Raw genomic sequence first — 17,255 nt, forward strand, 5'->3', positions numbered from 1 at the left:
CATCGTGTGTGTGTGTGTGTGTGTGTGCGCGCGTTTGTGCGTTTGTACATGAATATAAGGTTTCTTACATTCATTATGATTCTGTGTTACAACCTTTCCATGGTTGTTCTGTTTATACACGGCAGCCACTACGATTCATGTGTTTGTGGGAGTTTTCAGTGTCAGTAGCTTCAAGTGGAGATCTGTGCATGTGTCCTTGTAAACATTTTACAATCATGTCCCTTTTGTTTGGACCTGGCAGAGCTGCAAAGGAACATCTATTTTCTATGTAACAGTCATGGAAGCCTCCACACCCACACACACACACACACACACACACACACACACACACACACACACACACACACACACACACACACCTCTCCCCCTTCCCTGCACAGTGTGAATGTAAATGCAAATGGCCGGTCAAACAGAGCTGTGCCCAACAACACTACACTGTCTACTGGGCTCCACTTCAGTGGGTCCTCGTCCTGTGATGTTAGCTCTCCGTGCTGGATGCCTGTGTAAAATGTGATATGCGCGCCTCCACTAAATCTCTATCCTCGCTGTGGCATGCGCCCGTCCGGTGCTCGTGAGAAATGCAGTACTTTGAGATCGTCTCACCGTGGTTTTTATAGGACGTCTCAGCATGCTAGCAGATACCCATAGACTTCCAGTCATTACGCTAATGCTAGTTAGCATTGGCTCGCAAAACTACCTCGAACTCCCTTCATACTGGACACAGAGACATAAAAATGGTATCAACAAGTTCATCTGACTCCGGGGAGGAATGAAGTGTCCCTTTAATCTACCAGGAGTAACCATGGCAATCTGCTTGTACGAACCAGGAATTTCGCTGTTTGTTTGTCCATAGTGACGTCAACAGTGAATATCATTGAATGGAATCCCATTTCATGGTCTTGTCTTCGTAGCTGAGGTTATTTGGAATCCCGCTCTCGTGACTTATATGTCCAAATGTCACCCTTTGACCTCGAGGATGTCCTCTCGTTCTAATGGTTAAGACCCAAATCCCACCGGTTACGCCGACTTCTTCTCTGTCAGTGGATAAACCAGGCTATTAGACGGCGATCGAGTCTTACACTGTATAAATGTTACATGAATGCACAACGCAATTACCACAGAACAAGATATTTCATTTTCCCAGTGACATTGCACTTAATCATTCCTCCATATATTTGACTGGAAGGTACAACCTCACACTTAAAAGCCTCAACTCTCCCTTCCAACATGTTATGTCCGGGAAATTCGTCATTTAAGAAAGATGACTCTCCTTCACTTGCTCCCCCCCCTTTAAAGCAATTACACAGTCTCTCTTTCCCCTCCATCTCTCCCTCTCTCCAGTAGATAGATCAGTCACCCAGTCAGGATGGATGATGAAATATGACTCCCAAATGGCACCCTATGTAGTGCACTACTTCTGACCAGGGCCCATAGGGCTCCGGTCATAAGTAGTGCACTCTATAGGGAATAGGGTGTGCCATTTGTGACGCAGCCTCAGTCTTGCTCATCTTAACATCTGAGATGGCCGTTTAGTAACCGCTCATGTCTCACGTCTCATGTCTCCCTTCCACCGTTTGAGAAATGACATTTCTTCTACCGTATTTCATCTTCTTCTTCTTCTTTGTCTCCTTCTTCTTCTCTCCCTCTACGGGGGTCCACAAGCATTGACGCTCCATTGATCCCACTCTAATGATTTCCCCTCTGAGTTGGTCAATATTTAAGCAGCACTTTGTACCCAGAGTAAAATCATAGACACCTGGGCTGATAAATGTCATAACCCGTTGATATTTACATTTCATAAATAGCAGCGCGGTGCGACCGGACGGCGTGTTTGAAGAGCCGGAGGGCTGGAGACTAATTCAGATATGAGATATGACCAGATTATTCCTTTCATCTGGTCAGGGTAGAATGACAGCAGGGTAGAGTACAGGGATAAAGGCTGTGTCCAGTGGGAGAGTCCTATGGGGCCATGAGTTTTGTTCTGGTCTGGAAAGCCTCCTGGCCCTATACCATGCTACTGTTAGATAGATAGTTTGATGTTGTATGGGATTGGTAAGCCTTTGATTCGTGTAACTGGGCCAAATCTTGCCTAACTAACCTAGTTTCACCTAGTCATGTCCTGATTTCCGCCTGCCTCTGGGAATGTGTGTGTGTGTGTGTGTGTGTGTGTGTGTGTGTGTGTGTGTGTGTGTGTGTGTGTGTGTGTGTGTGTGTGTGTTGCCTGTGAGGGTACTGAAGGGTACACAAGCTGTGTGGAAATTGAAAGGAACAACACCAGATTGACCTTGACTGGCCTTCTCTTGGAGAGATGACGAGCGAACACTCCCTCTTACCGACACACACCTGTCATCCTCCGCCCCACACAAAGCCTGCCTCCGCTCTCTAGAAAATAAGCTTTGTTCTCCATTTGGTGTGGGTCGGCGGGCAGAGAGGACGCTTCGTCTTGTCGATGCCCAACAAAGAGCTCTCCGCCTGGGTGACAGTCGCTGAAGGTTAGACCTGTTGTCTGGAGGAGATGGAAGTGAAATTAGCTTCACGCACCACAACCCAGGCCCAAGGCCCCGCTCACGCCTGCTTCTGGTTACAGCCGACCACAGGCTGCTGTGTGGTCCGTCTCCAACCCTCGCGTTCCTCTCTTCTTCTTTCGCTCCGTTCTTTCTCTTGGTCGCTTACTTATATATCACCCCCTCACCTTCTCTCACGCTCAAAAACTCTTTCTCATGCTCACTCAAAACCTCTCCATCGCTCTCTCCATCACTCCCTCTCATCGCCCTCTTCGCCACCTAACCCCACAGCCGGCGCCTTGGCGCGGACAACAAAGCTCGCGGCAATGCATGATGGGATTGGGATGACAGTGTGAAAGCTTTCCAAGAGGAGCCGTGGACAGGACCCAATGATGGAATCACTCGGGGTCTGGTCTGGCCAGGGCAATCTGGTCTGTGTTTAATGTCTCTCTCTCTCCCTCCCTCCCTCTTTCTCTCTCTCTCCATCCATCCTTCTGCCCAGCTAGCCAACCAGCCAGCTAAACAATGACCAGATTTCTTGTCCCTGTCCACTCTAGACAGCCTGTAAGTGATGTTCTTCAGAGTCTGGACCAGTGAATTGATGTTCTTCAGTCTGGACCAGTTAAGTAATGTTCTTCAGAGTCTGGACCAGTTAAGTAATGTTCTTCAGAGTCTGGACCAGTTAAGTAATGTTCTTCAGAGTCTGGATCAGTTAAGTAATGTTCTTCAGAGTCTGGACCAGTTAAGTAATGTTCTTCAGAGTCTGGACCAGTTAAGTAATGTTCTTCAGAGTCTGGACCAGTTAAGTAATGTTCTTCAGAGTCTGGACCAGTTAAGTGTCATTGGCCAACTAACACATCTACCAAATGAGGCATGTCTTGGAATTGAACGGCAGGATGAATTGAAAAGTCAATAATGCATAGTACTCTATTGAAACCCAAAGAAAGGGAACCAGTTATATCTCTTCTCCATCAATCGATGCACTTTCATGGTGATGTCGTTATGTGTTTACATGTCATGTCCTTATTGAAGATATCAGAAGAGACATGGTGCATGTCCATCTCACTAGTAGGTCTCTCTGTATTGATGGTCCGTCAGATATATATCTCCCCCTCTCACTCTGCCCCGCTGCTTTCAGTTCCACCCCATCTCCATGCTCTCACTCTCTCTCGCTCTTTCTCTCTCTCTCTCTCTCACTCTCTCTCTCTCTCTCTCTCTCTCTCTCTCTTCAATCCTACTGTTGATAAAGAGAGACGTAGAAGTATCACAAGGTGAAACATGACAGCTCGCTGGCGTCGTTGACAAATAACCTTTCCCGAAAATGCTCGTCAAAGCCTCAGAATGATGGCCCGTCGCTTTCAACGACTCGCCGCCTGTTTGAAATGTCAATTTATCATCTCGACTCGACGTCAGGCGCCGCAAGCTTGACGTTCGCCAGGGATATTGGGTAAACGATCGAGGAGGGAGATGCCAGTTATCATAAAGGCAGAAGTGAATACACACACACACACACACACACACAGACTGATTGACTGACGGACATCTCTGAACTCCTGGTCTGATTTCTTCATTTAAAGAAGTGATGCTTTTATAAACGTCACCTGAGAGGGCTTTGAGTGGGAAGTAAACATTTTGGCACCAAACTCATTTTGGCTCTTGGCTTTTTCCAGCTTCTCGTTGTGGAAGAACTGTTTAATATGTCTGATGCTTGACAGAGACTCTGACAGGATTTAAACCTGAATAGGCTTCAGCTGACAGCTCTGTGTGTGTGTGTGTGTGTGTGTGTGTGTGTGTGTGTGTGTGTGTGTGTGTGTGTGTGTGTGTGTGTGTGTGTAACACCGTTTTCCTATACATCCTTCTATCAGTCAGTAATAAATCAACAGCAGCGGCAGGCCCATAATCCTGTCTGTTTCAGATGACCATGACGACGGAGGGTTTGGTGTGGTGGTGATTGGAATGGGACAGTGTTTATCAGACAGACAGAAGACAGAGGACATATGGTAGCTGTTGTTGCAGAGAGGGGGAACGCGTGTAAACACTGCGCTGCTCTTTGGGATTTTTGTTTTGGTTCAGCGGTGCGGAGACTGATGTCTTCCATATGACACGCTGAGGGACTGCGATCCCACTCTATCGCATGATACTCTGTCGTGTGTGTGTGTGTGTGTGTGACCTAGGATTTAGTTCCCTTTCCCTCCATTTCTTCAAACTAAATCTACCAGCATTGAGTGAGTGGTGTTTTAAATGTTACTACTGATCTTGTTTTTAAAGGCAGTTATATTTCCTGTATCTGTCCGTCACAGTAACAGCCAAATAAAGTGGAGGTGAAGGGAATTATGGTCTTCTACCCTTCACAGTGGGTCTTTAACCATTTCTACTCACCTTACTCACCTTTAGTTCATCCTGAACTCTTAACTCTTCCCCTCCCACTGGCACACGAGGGGGGTCCTGATCCTCCTCTCTCTCTCTCTCCTCAATTTCTCTCTCTCTCTCCTCCAATTCAATTCAAAGGGTTTTATTGGCATGGGAAACATATGTTTCTCTCTCTCTCCCTCCCCTCATTCTTTCTTTCTCTCTCTCTCTCCCTCCCCTCTTTCTTTCTTTCTTTCTTTCTTTCTCTCACTCCCTCCCTCCTTTCTCTCTCTCTCGTTTCAAAAGGTCACTGTATCTCCCCACAGCCATCAACCTCACCATTAAACACTGACATGGCCCTGAAGAAAAGAGTATAAAAAAACAAGCTGGTTTAGATTATGAAAGCAGATAAGCAACTCAATCTCCCCTAGCCTTCACAAACCCCTCTGGTCCAGCCAGGAGAAGGATGTCATCACACACACACACACGCGCACACACACACACACGCGCACAGACGCACACACACATAGAGACAGACGCACACATACACACATAGACACACACACACACACAAACGCAGACAGAGACACAGCAATGGCTATCACTCTCACCGTTAGGAGCTGAACGGACCTGGGCTGTAATTTAGCTCCTGCCAACAAATCCTAATCAGATAGGCCTCTTAAAGTGTAGACACTAACCTAACAGAAGGGCATGTGTGTGACGGGGTGAAGACCCCCTGATGAATGACAGGCAGCAGTCCATCAGTCAGGGTTGGGTTTCAAAGGCAAGCCTCTCGTAAAGCCTGCATCTGTCTCCTCACATCTCATCCATCTCACACACACACACACACACACACACACACACACACACACACACACACACACACACACACACACACACACACACTATTCCACTCACTCCCCCCAGACCTAGGCAGCCTGAGCCAGCTTACACCTTGGCCCCTCTCCTGGCCCTTCCCTTGGGCCATCTTGGGTCCTTCCCACCCTTCACTCTTCATGGGCCCTCTCTCGACATCTCTCTGCCCATCTCAAGCCACCAGGCCTGGGCATCCACGGTGAAAGGTTGAGTGGGTGGAGGCCTGGATCTCTGGATCCTGTCTGGTCTGCCTTGCTAGAGGGTTAGAAGGTCTAGTCTACAGGGGTCAGTCAGAGTACTGTGTGTCTAGTGAAGGTCATCTAGCCAGGTTAACTGGGATACGCTTGGTGCCATGTGTCATGTTAATGGTCTGTGTTTAAGAGCCAGTGAAAGGAGAGTGGATGGGAAGCCCTGTAGTGAGACGGATGCTCTAGGCTTCACTGGGGAACTGAACTCATGTCAAAAACATATGGCGCTGAAATGGATACATATTGAGCTCCGTGTAATGTGTGCTGTCGAGCGGTGTGAAGGAGCAGCTTTGTTTGTCTGTGTGTGGGTGTGTGGGTGTGTGTGGGTGGGTGGGTGGGTGGGTGGGGGTCTACTTATTGGCCTTCCTCATTTCTTTGACTGTCTTTAAATATGGCCTTCCCAATTTACCTGGTTTTGTCCACATGCCATGTTATTCCAAATTATAAAAACATTTATAGCCAGACACACACACACACACACACACACACACACACACACACACAGTCCTGGCAGAGAACAGCAGAGCTTGCCAAGTCAGCGCTGAGCGCTCGGAGGTGGGATCATCATGTTGGCTCTGTGTCTCACGTCTTATGGAGGAACGGTTAAATAATGCAAAGCTTCAATTAGGGCTCTTTGGGGGTCTTAACCAGTGCCGTTCCATTTAGACCCCCCTAATTCCACTGCAGTTAAACCCAGAGCTCGTAGCATCTCAGCCCCTTGGCGGAGAGCGGGAGAGACGGAGGAGAAAAGAAGAGAGGGAGGAGAGGAGGTGGAAGGGGAGAGAGGAGGGAGCGAAGAGACGGGGCGAGGGAAGAGAGGAGATAAAAGGGAAGGGAGGAGGAGAGGGAGTGATTTTTCTTCTTTTGTGCTGATTGCTTTCATTCAGTTCCAGGTCAGGGCTCAGGTTGTCGGAGGAAAATGGAAATCTAAACATTTCATGGCCGACATGTCGCTGTGACCCCGGGCTCATCCCTCTCTGTCTCGCTCTCTGTTTCTCTCTCTGTCTCACTCTCTCTCTCCCTCCCTCCCTGTCTCTCTCTCTCTCTCTCTCTCTCTCTCTCTCTCTCTCTCTCTCTCTCCCTCCCTGTCTCTCTCTCTCTCTCTCTCTCTCTCTCTCTCTCTCTCTCTCTCTCTCTCTCTCTCTCTCTCTCTCTCTCTCACACCCCTTCTTCCAGTTCTTTGCTGTGCCTTTGTTGTGTGCTTGGTTTACCCCGGCTATACTCCTCCATCTCCCTTTGTTTGCTCTATTACCGAGAGGCTGTTATTCCCTGGTCTTTTCTCTGAAGCAGTAGGCGCTATATCTGAATAGTTTTCTCCCACTCTGCTTCCATTGTAGTCTCACAATGTAGGTCCGTCAGGAAGCTCAGTTCAGTGATTGAGACTCAAAGTTCTCGGATCAAAGGTCATCCCTATACCATACCATTCAGTCTTCCAGGATAGACCTGCATAATGAGTCTTCCTGATATACGGTCCGGGTATAGACTGATGTCACATGGCATAGCGTCCACCATGCGTTTTCTTTCCCCTTCCTTTGTCCTCAGTGTCTTCAGCTCCATATGATATGGGGATTCCCCCTCTCTCTTTGTGTGTTTTGTGGGGGGGGGGGTGAGGAGAGAGGGAGAGAGGGTGGCGTGTCCAGGGCCAGATGTGAAGCCAGCCATCACGTCAGCTCACGGACGATCAAACAACCTCACACTCGTCCAGCCTCCGCCTCACCTGGGGGAGAGTCCACACACTATCTCTCCCCACTTCATTTTATCCTCCCCTCACTCACTTTTCTCTCCCCCTTCTCTCTCTCTCTCTCTCATTGCTGCTGCCTCTTCCCTCCTTCATTTCTCCCCCTTTCCTTCATCCTCCTCTCTCTCTCTCTCTCTCTCTCTCTCTCTCTCTCTCTCTCTCTCTCTCTCTCTCTCTCTCTCTCTCTCTCTCTCTCTCTCTCTCTCTCTCTGCTTTCTCTCTCTCTCTCTCTCTCTCTCTCTCTCTCTCTCTCTCTCTCTCTTTCCTCCATATCATTCTCTCTCACCTCTTTTGTCTCCCTTCGTTCTGAGGTTGCCCATAGAAACAGGTCTAGTACCAAACCCCAAACTGACCTCAGACCAGTGTCTATAGGCATTGTTGTCATCCTACTCCACATGACGCCTGGTAGCCCATAGAGAAACAGTGTTAGGCCAGATACTGTGTCAACATGCCACTGACTGTTGACTCAGCGCTGCCAAGGACACTACCAGGGCCCAGATGACATGCCACCGCTCCCCCACCGACAGGCATCGCGGGTGGGCTACAAACACTCAGCTTGGTGGGGTGGCTGGAGGGCTGGTTGGAGGGATGGCGGGAGAGGGGGGTGTTTGCGCACATGTCATGGACGATCACTGTCAACTGTCACTGCTGATGTCCCCTCAACCCTGGTGATGTGTGTGTGTGTGTGTGCGCATCAACGTGAATGGAAAAGGGGACAATAGCACGGATCATCTCCATCTCACCAACCACAGTCACATCACCCGGTGCACTGTACCGTCACGTTCCCTCACGATAAGCCGTATCTTCCTCTCATAATGCCTGTGTATCATCAGAACCTACTCACTCAATCAAATCACATGAAGTGTTATTTGTCACATGCGCCGAATACAACTGGTGTAGACTTCCCCGTTAAATGCTTGCTTACGAGCCCTTCCCAACGATGCAGAATTGAAATATAAAAACAGTAACACAAGAGGAATAAAATGAATGACACAATACTGGAGCTACATACAGGAAGTTCCAGTACCATATCAATGTGGAGCTCCATACAGGAAGTTCCAGTACCATATCAATGTGGAGCTCCATACAGGAAGTTCCAGTACCATATCAATGTGGAGCTACATACAGGAAGTTCCAGTACCATATCAATGTGGAGCTACATACAGGAAGTTCCAGTACCATATCAATGTGGAGCTACATACAGGAAGTGCCAGTACCATATCAATGTGGAGCTACATACAGGAAGTTCCAGTACCATATCAATGTGGAGCTACATACAGGAAGTTCCAGTACCATATCAATGTGGAGCTACATACAGGAAGTACCAGTACCATATCAATGTGGAGCTACATACAGGAAGTACCAGTACCATATCAATGTGGAGCTACATACAGGAAGTACCAGTACCATATCAATGTGAAGCTACATACAGGAAGTTCCAGTACCATATCAATGTGGAGCTACATACAGGAAGTTCCAGTACCATATCAATGTAGAGCTACATACAGGAAGTACCAGTACCATATCAATGTGAAGCTACATACAGGAAGTTCCAGTACCATATCAATGTGGAGCTACATACAGGAAGTACCAGTACCATATCAATGTAGAGCTACATACAGGAAGTTCCAGTACCATATCAGTGTGGAGCTCCATACAGGAAGTTCCAGTACGATATCAATGTGGAGCTACATACAGGAAGTTCCAGTACCAAATCAATGTGGAGCTCCATACAGGAAGTTCCAGTACCATATCAATGTGGAGCTCCATACAGGAAGTACCAGTACCATATCAATGTGGAGCTCCATACAGGAAGTACCAGTACCATATCAATGTGGAGCTCCATACAGGAAGTACCAGTACCATATCAATGTGGAGCTCCATACAGGGAGTTCCAGTACCAGATTAATGTGGCGAGGTAGGAGGAATCAAGAGGTAGATGTGTACATGGAGGCAGGGTAAAGTGACTAGACATCAGGATAGATAATAATAAGGTATTAGAGGTAGATGTGTACATGGAGGCAGGGTAAAGTGACTAGGCATCAGGATAGATAATAATAAGGTATTAGAGGTAGATGTGTACATGGAGGCAGGGTAAAGTGACTAGGCATCAGGATAGATAATAATAAGGTATTTGAGGTAGATATGTACATGGAGGCAGGGTAAAGTGACTAGACATCAGGATAGATAATAATAAGGTATTAGAGGTAGATGTGTACATGAAGGCAGGGTAAAGTGACTAGACATCAGGATAGATAATAATAAGGTATTAGAGGTAGATGTGTACATGGAGGCAGGGTAAAGTGACTAGACATCAGGATAGATAATAATAAGGTATTAGAGGTAGATGTGTACATGGAGGCAGGGTAAAGTGACTAGACATCAGGATAGATAATAATAAGGTATTAGAGGTAGATGTGTACATGGAGGCAGGGTAAAGTGACTAGGCATCAGGATAGATAATAATAAGGTATTAGAGGTAGATGTGTACATGGAGGCAGGGTAAAGTGACTAGACATCAGGATAGATAATAATAAGGTATTAGAGGTAGATGTGTACATGGAGGCAGGGTAAAGTGACTAGACATCAGGATAGATAATAATAAGGTATTAGAGGTAGATGTGTACATGGAGGCAGGGTAAAGTGACTAGGCATCAGGATAGATAATAATAAGGTATTAGAGGTAGATGTGTACATGGAGGCAGGGTAAAGTGACTAGACATCAGGATAGATAATAATAAGGTATTAGAGGTAGATATGTACATGGAGGCAGGGTAAAGTGACTAGGCATCAGGATAGATAATAATAAGGTATTAGAGGTAGATGTGTACATGGAGGCAGGGTAAAGTGACTAGGCATCAGGATAGATAATAATAAGGTATTAGAGGTAGATGTGTACATGGAGGCAGGGTAAAGTGACTAGGCATCAGGATAGATAATAATAAGGTATTAGAGGTAGATGTGTACATGGAGGCAGGGTAAAGTGACTAGGCATCAGGATAGATAATAATAAGGTATTAGAGGTAGATGTGTACATGGAGGCAGGGTAAAGTGACTAGGCATCAGGATAGATAATAATAACAACAACACATGAAGGTGATAATACAATCTAACGTTTGTTCAGGTTCTAAATAGCCAGGCTGCCATCTGAAGAAAAGGAGAGAAGAGAGGAAGCTGGAAGTGGTGTGAAGCATCAAGCTCCCCAGGGAGGGAGGAGAGCTTGGGGGGTGTTTGGGAGGATAGCGGGGTCTCGTATTACAAGTGGTTTGTATGTAATCCAGGGCCAACGTAAAGGGGATTTGGGTCTGGAGCTAGAGCTCAGTGCTGATTCCATAGAGCGAGAGGCAGAGAGGGAGACTGAGAGAGGGAGACTGAGAGAGAGAGACTGAGAGAGAGAGACAGAGAGAGAGACTGAGAGAGAGACTGAGAGAGAGAGACAGAGAGAGAGACAGAGAGAGAGAGACTGAGAGAGAGAGAGAGAGACAGAGAGAGAGAGAGAGAGAGAGAGACTGAGGGAGAGAGACTGAGGGAGAGAGACTGAGGGGGAGAGAGAGAGACAGAGAGAGAGACAGACAGACAGAGAGAGAGAGAGAGAGAGAGAGAGAGAGAGAGAGAGAGAGAGAGAGAGAGAGAGAGAGAGAGAGAGAGAGAGAGAGAGAGAGAGAGAGAGAGAGAGAGAGAGAGAGAGAGAGAGAGAGAGAGAGAGAGAGAGAGAGAGAGAGAGAGAGAGAGAGAGAGAGAGAGAGAGAGAGAGAGAATAAAAACCCTCCAACCCAAAAAGGCATGTGGTGTTGATGGTATCCTCAATGAAATGATCAAATATACAGACAACAAATTCCAATTGGCTATACTAAAACTCTTTGACATCATCCTTAGCTCTGGCATCTTCCCCAATATTTGGAACCAAGGACTGATCACCCCAATCCACAAAAGTGGAGACATATTTGACCCCAATAACAACCGTGGGATATGCATCAACAGCAACCTTGGGAAAATCCTCTGCATTATCATTAACAGCAGACTCGTACATTTCCTCAGTGAAAACAATGTACTGAGCAAATGTCAAATTGGCTTTTTACCAAATTACCATACAACAGACCACGTATTCACCCTGCGCACCCTAATTGACAAACAAACAAACTAAAACAAAGGCAAAGTCTTCTCATGCTTTGTTGATTTCAAAAAAGCCTTCAACTCAAGTTGGCATGAGGGTCTGCTATACAAATTGATGGAAAGTGGTGTTGGGGAAAAAACATACAACATTATAAAATCCATGGACACAAACAACAAGTGAGCGGTTAAAATAGGCAAAAAACACACACATTTCTTCCCACGGGGCCGGGGGGTGAGACAGGGATGCAGCTTAAGCCCCACCCTCTTAAACATATATATCAACGAATTGGTGCGGGCACTATGAAAAATCTGCAGCACTCGGCCTCACCCTACTAGAATCTGAAGCCAGGAACCCAGCACCCCAGAATTAAAACACTATCTACGCTCTTTTCCTTACTCTCGCTGTGTGTGTGTGTGTGTGTGTGGGTGTGTGTGTGTGTCTGTGTGTGGGTGTGTGTCTGCAGTGAATATTTGTGTGGGAGTTTGAATAATAATGACTGTTTCAGTTGGTTGTTTATGAGAGTGTGTGAGTGGTGTGTGTGTGTGTGTGACAGCAATGTGTGTTAGGAGGTAATTGCTGTAGCTCTGTAAAAGAGCCTCCACAACACTGCAGAGCGCGGTAGACTGCAGGGCTGTGAAGGTCATTAGTTCTACCAGCCTCGTAATCAGATACGAGACGTTCAGTTAAGAACCGTAATGAAACGTCTGCTGTTGATCGTTCACTGACGGTCTCCACGGCGAGCTAGGAGAATATCTAGAAGAATAGCTGGAATCTCCCCTCTCCTTCCTCTCTTCACTCCGCCCTCATTTAAACACCGCTCTAGGAGAATGAGATGGCTGAAATCTCCTCTACTCCCGCCATCTCCTCCTTCTCTGCTCCTTCCACTAGCCTTCTCAGACTGTAGCCCTGAGGGCAGACTAGAAGAGGTCTAACCTGTAACGACGTTCGTTGTGACCTGTTGTTCTCTGACTGGTTATTTCATTTGTCTTCCCAAGTTTACCCCCCCCGCCCTCGTGTGTAACTGCCTGTAATCATCATCTCTGAGACGTTGTCGGTATTAGAACGGCCATCTTTCAGGCTCTGAGGTAAACCGAGCAGTACTGAGGGAGGAGAAGGGGGGGCTTGAGTGTTCGTGAGCTTGTTTGTGTGTAGGTGTGTGTGTGTGTGTGGCAGGAGTGTTCAATGGTTTAGTCCATCATTGTAGTGTTGTAATAGCAGCCAGATGTTGTGTTGTAATGATGCCTGCACTCATCCAGATAGGTTTACTTAAGTGGGATGATTAATTACCCAGGATGGTAGCATATGGGAGAGAGACAGAGAAGAGAGAGCGAGCGAGAGAGAGAGAGAGAGAGAGACGGGAGAGAGTGAGATACTCCAGAGGCACAGTGAGCATCAGTACATTTTACTGAGCACAACATGCTGTTGTTGAACGTTTCTTGTGTGGGGCTGTCATCTTCGTTTTCTCAAACCTGTAACTAACTGTGTTACAGGTATTTTCCTTTCTTCATCAAACCCCAAATCACTAACCCTTCCCCATCTCTTATGTCCTCTCCGATACAGAGCAACCGTCCAATCACCACCAGCAGGGCCAGTCCACGCTGCCGCCAGCCCCGCCTCCCCACAAGCAGCAGCCGTCTGTCACCGCGCTCAACCACAACTCCCTGAGCAGCCGCAACCGTAACCCCAGCCCGGCCCCACCGGCCGCCCTCCCCGCCGAGCTGCAAACCACACCCGAGTCCGTGCCGCTGCAGGACAGCTGGGTCCTGGGCAGCAATGTGCCACTGGAGAGCAGGTAAGATTTCAATATATAAAAAACAAATACATGGCAACTGTATTAAACATGAATTAAGCAAACCTGGCTATCCAAATCTCAAATCTGGTAACAGGTTGCTCTAAATAAAGCCATTATGGATTATAATATAACATTAGCATACCTTGAAAACATGTGGTAGGCAACTAAATTCAGCTGCGGGACGATTTTTGTCAGAGCTGATGGTTGGGGGGCTAGAACATAATTATAATTATTCATACACTTCAACTAAACCCAAAAATAGATTGTATTTGGAATTAACAATAATTTCATACCTTGATTACATTGAGACGTGATCACATATCTCATTTTTTATTGTGAGAATACCTGGCAACCCAAACCTCCAATCTGGCAAGGTAGTCAACCTTGGGAACCATGCCTTAGCTAAACGGGCAAACTAAAACTAGTTAAAGTGGGAAAACTAGCATGCGTACGTAACATTCAGCCAACTTGGCAACCCTTACCTCAGCCAACCCAGTAACTATACCCATTGATGACCTTGCAAATCAAAGCAGAGCCAATATGGCAACCCAAACATGTGCTGATGTTTCAACACAGTGAAACTCACCAAGCAATCCAAAACCAGAGAGTACAGTGAGTGTATTTCTTTAGTGTGACCCTCCTCCACTCTAGTCTTCTTCAGAACTAGGATCATACAGAGAGCACACACTCACTCACAAACACACACTCACTCACTCACTCACACACACACACACACACACACACACACACACACACACACACACACACACACACACACACACACACACACACACACACACACACACACACATACACACACATACACACACACACACACACACACACACACACACACACACACACACACACACACACACACACACACACACACACACACACACACACACACACACACACACACACACACACACACACACACACACACACACACACACACACACACACACACACACACACACACACACACACACAGAGAGAGAGAGTGCGAGCACACACCCCGCTCAGACACAAAGGCTTTCCTCTCACGTGTTATTGTACAGCTTTTGGACTTGTCAATCAATGACTAGGGACACATTAGAGAGAGGTTTAAACACACACACACACACACACACACACACACACACACACACACACATTGATTTGTGCCTCTGCTGTATTATTAGTAGACTGCAGTCTGGCTCAGGTGTTCTAGTGTTAATGGGTCTCTTCCTCCACCTCCTCCCTTGTTATCTCTTCCTCTACCTCCTCCCTGTTTTAAACAGTTACCTGCACTTTTCATTCATGCTTTCATTGTTACACAATACAACAAATCTCCCTCCTGTGTCTTTGTGTGTCTGTGTGTTTCTTTATGTGCCTGTGTGTGTGTGTGTGTGTGTGTGTGTGTGTGTGTGTGTGTGTGTGTGTGTGTGTGTGTGTGTGTGTGTGTGTGTGTGTGTGTGTGTTCTGTGCTTGTGTGTGTAGCTGCCAGAGTGAATGTGTGTGTGTTTCTGTGCTTGTGTGTGTGTGTGTTTCTGTGCTTGTGTGTGTAGCTGCCAGAGTGAATGTGTGTGTGTGTGTGTGTTTCTGTGCTTGTGTGTGTAGCTGCCAGAGTGAATGTGTGTGCGTTTGAATCTAGAAGTTACGGGACACTAGTCTTCTGTGAGCTCCCTCTCTAACCCCGACCTCAGATCCATCAGTCCATTTGTACCTCGCTCCTTTTCTGTCCAGAATGTTTCCCACCCTTCTTCTCCAGAAAAAGAATGAAGGAATGAAAGAAAAAACCCTGACATGGCTATGTAACATTACAAGGCAGCGATGGAGGGATAGAGGGATAGAGGGGTGGAGGGATAGAGGGATGGAGGGACAGGACAGTGTAGCTGTAGAGTTAAGCAGGGCCGGGGGCCTCTGGGTGATATGTGTGTGAAAATCCCTGGCTGTATAGTTTTGTATTTTATGACCAGAGAAGTGCCAGGCCAAACAGTGTGTAAAGGGACCCTTGAATAACACACCTGGCTCTCCTAAGGGAGGCCCTGTTTCTCTCTCTCTCTCTCTCACACACACACACTCACACTCACACACACTCACACACACTCTCGTTCCCTCTCTGTCTCTCTGGCCTTTTATTTATGGTTCACCTGTCTCCAACACCAGGACCAACCATAACCCCAGACCTCATCTGCAACAGGCGTGTCGGGCAGCTGGAGATCGGCGGGGACTTGCTGGCGTCATGTCCCTCGCCATCCATTTTCTCTTCCTATATGTCCCTCATTCTCTCTCTCTCTCTACTCTCTCTGTCTCTCCTCCTCCTCTTGTCCATGCCATCCTCCTGTATGACCTTGGCTGTCCTCCTCATCTCTTATTGACAAAACAATATGTAGACATCTATTATTAACAAGAGGGGCTTAAAGCTTGTGTTACTCCAAAACCAAACTCCCCACCACTACAGGGAATACAGTTCCACCATGACAACAGGGCCCAGGGGGAAGGAAAAAAACACAACACAGGAATGCAGTGGTCAATTCAGAGCCAGTGGGATAGCCCTGGTACAACACCATACCATGACCATCAGTGTGTGTCTGTCTGTCTGTCTGTCTGTCTGTCTGTGTTTGTGTGTGTGTGAGAGGGATCCTCCCTTTCTGTGTGTAGGAAGCCTTTTAACCCAAGCTCTGGCTCCAGCATGGGCCAACACTACAGCACAGAGTACTCACAGTATCAGATTCCCTCTCTCACTTGCTTTGTAGGCACCTTTTAAACACGTTTGGCTCACACTAGTGGATTTGAGCACTTCCTGGTTGCATCCCAAATGGCACCCTATTCTCTATCATGTTGTTCAAAAGTAGTGCACTATAAAGGGAATAGGGTGCCAGTTAGGATGCGGGCTAAGTGTGTGTGTGTGTGTGTGTGTGTGTGTGTGTGTGTGTGTGTGTGTGTGTGTGTGTGTGCGTGTGCGTGTGTGTGCGTGCAAAGGGAGGTAGCGGTGGTGTTTCGTGTGTATACACAAGAGCCTGTCAGGGAAATAAACTAAACGGTGAACTCTCTTGGCAGCCGGAGTCGTAGAATTAGAGAAGAGAGAATGTTTTGAGCCCCGGTACTGAAAACAGGATCAAAATGTGACGGTGGGATTTGATAAATGTTCCCCCATCACAAATTCAATCGCAAATCAAGCGCATCATTTCTAAACCAGACATTTTTGACATTGTGGCTGGAGAAGAAATGATGAAAGAAAAGTGTAATAATCCAAGGGTAGGAAGGAGGACTCTCCAGTCTTCAACGCCTCTCCTTCTCTTTCAGAGGATGTTGATGAGCAGGTATCATCCCTTTTAAGGTTTTATTGGAAACATACTTTGCCGACGAGGAGTATTTTACTACACATCATCTCATCGTACATCATCTTGTTTCATGTTGGCTCCTTCTGTGAAGTCCTCTTTTAGTATTCTCAACTATGGTGGTCGGCCTGGCAACAAAGTAAAGATCCTATATATAAAAACAGAAATCATTTTGTTATTGACAGCATGACGTGTAATATTCATTTTTTTAAAACAGAAATATTTCCATAGTTGACAGATCACATAAAAAACAGCTGCATCTTTAAGGGAAATAACGGTGTTGTCTAAGAAAGGTTCTAGAGATGCCC

At 46.8% G+C, this 17,255-nt stretch overlaps 1 protein-coding gene across 14 annotated transcripts in view; it reads left to right on the top strand.

Annotated features, from left to right (window-relative positions):
• The window catches only part of LOC106602442 (teneurin-3), a 393,330-nt gene that overhangs the window by 243,916 nt on the left and 132,159 nt on the right, over positions 1 to 17,255 (top strand). For all 14 annotated transcript variants that reach the window (XM_045716619.1, XM_045716624.1, XM_045716618.1 and 11 more), the window contains one exon: positions 13,390 to 13,621. In XM_045716619.1, coding sequence (XP_045572575.1) covers positions 13,390 to 13,621 — 232 coding nt within the window. The remainder of the gene's footprint in view (positions 1 to 13,389; positions 13,622 to 17,255) is intronic.

The sequence above is a fragment of the Salmo salar genome, chromosome ssa04, assembly GCF_905237065.1.
Source record: "Salmo salar chromosome ssa04, Ssal_v3.1, whole genome shotgun sequence".
NCBI classification, from domain to species: domain Eukaryota; kingdom Metazoa; phylum Chordata; class Actinopteri; order Salmoniformes; family Salmonidae; genus Salmo; species Salmo salar.